At 32.1% G+C, this 6,786-nt stretch overlaps 1 protein-coding gene across 1 annotated transcript in view; it reads right to left on the minus strand.

Annotated features, from left to right (window-relative positions):
• LOC111625705 (AP-4 complex subunit epsilon-1-like) overlaps positions 1–6,786 on the minus strand; it is a 56,510-nt gene that overhangs the window by 7,933 nt on the left and 41,791 nt on the right. Inside the window, exons 7-8 of the mRNA XM_023368923.1 lie at positions 1,094–1,226; positions 921–1,035 (exon numbers count right to left, since the gene is read on the minus strand). Coding sequence (XP_023224691.1) covers positions 921–1,035; positions 1,094–1,226 — 248 coding nt within the window. The remainder of the gene's footprint in view (positions 1–920; positions 1,036–1,093; positions 1,227–6,786) is intronic.

Here is a 6,786-nt window from a genome sequence, read left to right on the forward strand (position 1 = left end):
GCTTGCTTCTAGTTAAAAGATCTTTATAAATTTCCTCATATGGTGCTAAACACTTATGAAGAATAAAGCAAGTATGAAAAAAGGGAAAAACATCTGGCAACATCAGAAGCAGAAGCGTTGCGATCTGGCAACGTTGAAACAAGTTTCGAGAAGGACCATGTGTATCGACAAAAGGCGAGAAAAGAAAATTTACATACTTAAGTACTAATAGTTCATGAAAATAATAATTTTCGTGAACTATTATTACTTAAGTATGTAAAAATTTATTACATTTCATGTTGTACGAGGGTTTTACCCAATTCTCAAACCGCGTCAGAGTAAATCCGTGCTATAACAGTACTGTGTTATACGGGGGTGGTACCAATTCTCGAACCGTGTTAGAGTGAATCCGTGCTATAGAAGTGCCGTGCTATACGGAGGTTACCTGTACATGATGTCTGAAAATTTATTGTGGAAAAGGTTTCAGTTAAGTTCCAATAAAAGTAAAATTTTATGTATGATATTACAGTTTCTCCTCCAGTAAATGCTGGAAATGTTCCCCAGAGGCTCCAAAATCCAGGGAACTGAGGTCCATAGACCAAACAGGCCAAATTCCACAGGAGATTATGTGACCAGCAAAGAAGTTTCCAAAAACTGTAGTCCAAAAACCAGAACATTTGTGTACTGGTTTTTGGACTACAGTTTTTGGTACTTTGTGTATATTTGTGTACTGGTTTTTGGACTACAGACTGTCCAAAAACCAGAACACTATGTACTGCAAAGTGGAAATGCAGGATATACAACTTATGGGTCTCATATGCAATGCTAAGTGTAACATTAAAATCAATACAAAGTTTTCACAGTAACTTCACAGTAACTTTTTGGACACTCTATATGATCAAAATGTTTGAAATGTACCCTAACAACTTTTTACACTTTACCTGTTTATCATTACTTGGTGCGATAGAACTACTAGTAGATCCCATATTTTTTTCTTTTAATCTTCCCTCTCTAGTCCACACAATTTTCGCTCGTACATGATCACTTCTGTAAGGACTACAAAAAAGTTACTGTTCATCGGTAATCTAATTTTTATATTTATGAATTAACTTACCTTTCTTGCATTGGAAAATTCTCAGAACAAAGAGAATGATAAGATGGAGAACAAACAATAGATTGTGAATCACTCCTCGAATCTGAATTCTCAATATTAAACTGAAATTCCTCTGTATGTAAAATGTCTGCTTCTGAAAATCATCATCAATATTAAAAAACTATACATATTGTATTATGATTTATTCTTAATTTTAGAATTAGTAAATACCTTCAAAATACAGTGGAACCTCGGTATATGACCTTAATCCGTTCCTGATGTTTGGACTTATACTGAATAGGACGTATACTAAACCAACCTTTCCCATAAGAAGTAATGTAAAAATGATTAATCCATTCTCGTGTAAAAAAACAAATAGCTGGATTTAAACACCTCGCTTTCCTGGTTAGTTCCTGCTTGATTTTTCATGAGATCAGCATGTATCTTTTTAGCTTTCTCACAAATAATTTCTTCCGATAGGATGTCACCAGCACACTGTTTTTCAGTTATCCAAGCAAAAGCAATTTCTCAACATCATCTGAAGTCTTTGATCTCTGTTTACAAATTGATTTAACTCCTTTCGCAACGATAGCAGATTTAATAATGTCTTTATTTTTCGCAATTGTCGATATCTTCGTTCTTGGAATATGGTATGCAACAGTTAAACCTCGAACACACGTCACCTTCATATTTCTCAACAATCTCTTTTTTCAGTTCCATTGTGATTCTAGTGATTTTTTTTAGTTTTCTGTTTCTTTTCATTTGCCTTTTTGCAATTCATGATTAATAAAATAATAAAATTTTACTTAAAATTTAAAAAAGTTATAAACCGTGGCACCGCAAACATCTAGTCAGGTCTAATACACCGATAGTGCTACTTGTTCATACATAGCGCGTTTAGTTGAATTAAGTCGTATACCAAACAAAAGTCGTATACCGAGCAAAATTTGTTTCATCCAAACAGGACGTATTCTAAAGCAGACGTATACCGAGGTACCACTGTAAATCCAATAACCATAATTATTTTGAATTCTATAAAAGATGCTCTTCAACTTTTTAAAATCACTTCAAAAAGTTAAAAATTATATCAATCAATAAAAGATTGTTACAATTTAAAAGTTAATACTGTTTCACAAATCTAAATTTAATGTTCCATTTAATTATAAATTTTTTAAGTATATAATTAAAAGTTAATATAAACTCAATCCACAAAGCAGGTGTATAACCAAAATATTTAACTTACATGAACCTTTAACTACTGCGTAATATGAAATTTCACTTAGAAATCAAACATTTTCCTAACCCTTCCGGATTCTTCCTCAGGCAAAAAAACGAGCTGAATTTTCTAAAACGAATATGAACATAAAGCTTTTGAAGCTATTCGAACAATGTAAAATTCAAATGTCCAGATTTTTTAATGCAGATTTTTTTGTGAATGGATTCATAATTTTTACACTGCATGCCAGTCGTTATTTTTAGAACATTGTTTTACAATCCATGTGGACTGTTAGTTTAAAACATTTCTAAACACCACGTGAATGAATATGTTAAAAACTCTGGACATTTGAATTTTACATCATTCAAATAGCTTCAAAAGTTTTATGTTCATATTCTTTTTAGAAAATCCAGCTCGTTTTTTGCCTGAGGGAGAACCCAGAAGGGGTTAGGAAAACGTTTGATTTCTAAGTGAGATTTCGTATTACGCAGCAGTTAAAGGTTCATGTAAGTTAAATATTTTGGTTAAAAGTTAATAATAATTAAGAATAATTATTTTTAATTTATTTAAAAAGGATATTTCAATTATGATCCTTACAAGTTACCACAGTTGTTCTCAACCTTTCTGAGGCCACAGAACACCACCATTAATATACTTTTTATTACACAGAGCATTAGCATCAATACATTCAAAAATTGATAAACAATTCTATGTTCACTATTCTCAGGAAACAATGAAGCAATAAACTAATAAACTTTAATATATTGAATAATATAGAAAAATGGGATTATCTACGAATATAGCAATGGGAATAAATTTGAATAAAAACTTTAATCTTTTCTTTTGTGGAACAATTGAGGTAGGTTTTTGGAACACTGGTTAAGAACCACTGAGTTACCAAAAATACAATTAAAAAAAATAATTTAAATGTTTCATATTACATAAAATCAAACTGTTCTAATATACTAAAATTTCCAGAATTTTTCTTTGAAAGAACCCTGATTACTTAAATAAATCTATAATATTAATTTTTATATCCAATAAATAAATTAATTAAATTAAAGTAATTTTCACTTATAACTTTATATTTGGAATTTTCAAAAATTAATGTTGATGGAAAATAATCAATTTGCTTGCTTCACTCACTTGTTCCCAATATAGCCTATTCATAACAAAAATTTCAATAATACATATATTTTCATGTGTCTAATTCCAAGTGAGAATTTCCTAAGAAACTAAATTTGGGTCCTTTTCAAAATGTCCTTCCACACTCAAATTAATTGGAAAAAAATCAGTTTTTATTCACACAAAAACACACAAAAAACTTTTCTTTCGAATCTTCTCCATTTAAATTGAACAGAAAAAAAAATTGCTTTTACATCAGTTGAACATCACAATTTTTTTGAATGTCCCACAGAAAAAAATTCCAATTTCATGATTATGTAGTTCACTTTGTTCACTCGCCCTATAGGCCTGGCTCACTTGTTCTCAACATAAACTATTCATAACAGAAATTTCATGACAATTCAACTCTGTGAGGGGCCAACCTTCCATACAAATCCTCTTTACTCTGTTCATTCTACCTCTCATGAGTAGGCTCAACCTTCCCATCCTCCTTCACTTTGCTTCTTCTTGGCCCAACCCCTTTTGATACTAATCTAAAAACTGAAAATTATTTGCTGCACAAATCCTGTATTGTCAGTATACAGTAGACTTATGTATAAATGTTGGTACTCAGCACTATTTTCATAAAGTATAAATATTGTTCCACAAATAGTGATTAAGAGGAATAGAAAACTTAAAAAAAATTAAAAATATTTTGCATGATTTATAATAATTTATGTTTTATAATAACTGTGTTTAATCTAAGAAAAAAGATCTGATCCAGCCATTCACAGTTGCATCTTCAGATGGTCTTGATACATTAATAATAAACACTTCACAGTTGCANCATTTTTTTACCACCACAGAGATTAGTTGCATTTTTACCTGCCAATTTCATTCTAAATTGCATTGTCATTATATATTTTGACAGCTGACATTTCAAGGCTTATTTGTAAAAAATTTTGTTTCATTCTTTGCAATTGTTTTTTTTTTTTGGGTCTCCCATCAAATATGGAAAATCAAAAGCAGCATTTTCGGCACATTTTGCTTTTTTATTACCAAAAAATTAAAAATGCTGTTCAAGCAAGAAAAAAATTGTGATGTGTATGGAGAAGACTGGTTGACAGAACAACAATGCCAAAACTGATTCACAAAATTTTTTTCTGGAAATTTTGATATTGAGAATGCACCACATTCTGGAAGGCCAGTTGAAGCTGTGAAGACAAAATAAAGGTATTGATTGAAGCAAACCACCAAATAACAACATGAGAAATCACTAAGAGATTAAATTTGTTGAATTCAACTATTAATGATCACTTGAAACGATCATGGGGTAGAAGAGATGAGCCTGCTCAAAGCACTTTGAAAGCAAATATTCATCAGAAAAAGTGATGCTCTCTGTTTGGTGGGATTTTAAGGGAATAGTTTGTTTATTTTTTTTTTGAGCTTCTACCAGACAATTCCACAATTGATACAAAAGTGTACTGCCATCAACTGGACAAATTGAGTGATACCATCGAACAAAAAAAGCCAGAATTGATCAACAGAAAAGGTAGTGTTTCACCATGATAATGCTAGACCTCACACAAGTTTGGTAACTCATCAGAAGCTATTACAGCTTGGATGTGATGTGCTACCACATCCACCATATTTGCCAGATCTGGCACCCTTGGACTATTACTTGTTCTGGTCTTTACAAAATTTTTTAAACAGTAAACCATTTATGTCAAATGAGGATGTGAAAATTCACTTGGATCAGTTTTTTGTAAGCAAAGATCAAAACTTTTACAAATGTGGAATCACGCTACTACCAGAAAGATGGCAACAGGAATTGGACCAAAATGGTCAATATATAATTCAATAAAATATTTATATATTATAAGAAAATTGTTTTTTTTTTTCATGGGAAAAAAACAATTTTCTATTCATTCTATCTCTAACTGCATTACTATTTAACAAAAATTCACTATACCTTTAAAATGCAGTCTAGTTTACATCTGTCGAACGTTTTCGGTCTGATTCACAAACCTTCATCAGGATCGAATTATCAATCGAAATATATTTCAAATTTGCATAACGGAGATTCCAAACTGCACGTTCTTCTCGATTGCGCATGCTCATAAATATAATTTTATAATTTTAAAGTTGCCGCTTTCCATGCCGACGCTATTTTGTTCGATTCACGGAAATTTATATTACGCCCTTTTTCTTTGCTCTTGTAAATGTGCCAGGCTTCTGCATATTTTAGATGTTTTATATTTTTCACTTTTTGTATGACATCTGCCTTGCTCCATTTGATGTCGATCTCTGTTGGATCTGCTATCGCGTAATTGGCCAAAGCCGTGACTGGTTGTTTAAAGCTTACATTCTTTTTGTGCTCCTTCAATCTTTCATTTAATGATCTTTTAGTGGCTCCTATATAATATAACTCCTTATTTAGCCTCCTATCATACAACGGTATTCTGTATACACCTGGGATCAGCCTCCTGTCAACGGGTGTTTTGTCGTTTCTTAGCATTTGAAATATTGTCGTGTTTCTCTTATATGCTATTTTCTTGTTGCTTTCTATTCCTATTTTTCTGTAAATGTTACTTAACTGAGCCCTGTATTCCATTACAGTGAACTCCTTTTTCTCTCTTTTAACTTTACTTTTATTGCCTTCTTTTTCTGCTCGTATTAAGGCTTTTATTTTATTCTCCTTAATTCCTACATCTCTTGCTAGCTTTTCGATGTACTCCAGCTCTTTACGTGTATCATAAATCCTGCTACAATGAGTGTATGCTCTTTTAATTAATGCTCTAAACGCTGCTAGTTTGTAGCTTGTTGGGTCATGCGAGAACCATGGTATCAAATCCGGAACGTACGTCGGCTTTCTATATACTTTTGTATTGATTACCCCTTCTTCATCGACTTCGATCTCTATATCTAAGAAATGTATTCTTTTTTGATTTTGCTGCTCTAGTTCTAACTCAAGGCCATAAATATTACTGTTAATATCTCCAATAAATTGGCGTATGTCTGGTTTATTATTCCAAATAATAAATACGTCGTCGACGTACCTAGCATACATTATCATATTATCTTCATATTTCTGCAATACGTTATTTTCCAGAGATCTTATTACCATCTCGCACAATAAGCCTGAGACCGGGCTACCCATTGGTACTCCTCTAAGCTGCGAGTATGCAGTACCGTCAAAGGCGAAAAGTGACGAGAAAGTAGCCAAATGCGCCAGTTCTAGAATTTGCTTTCTTAACTTTACTGCGTTCTTTACATTGCCCAATAAAAAATCTCTTAGGTGACAAAAGCATGGTTCAAGCTTAACTGAAGGGTACATAGCCTTAAAATCGAGCACTGTCATGTAGTTTGTTTCGTTAACTTTCAATTGTTTCAA

The sequence above is a fragment of the Centruroides sculpturatus genome, unplaced genomic scaffold, assembly GCF_000671375.1.
Source record: "Centruroides sculpturatus isolate CEXI.00-Female unplaced genomic scaffold, Cexi_2.0 scaffold78, whole genome shotgun sequence".
Classification (NCBI taxonomy): Eukaryota; Metazoa; Arthropoda; class Arachnida; order Scorpiones; family Buthidae; genus Centruroides; species Centruroides sculpturatus.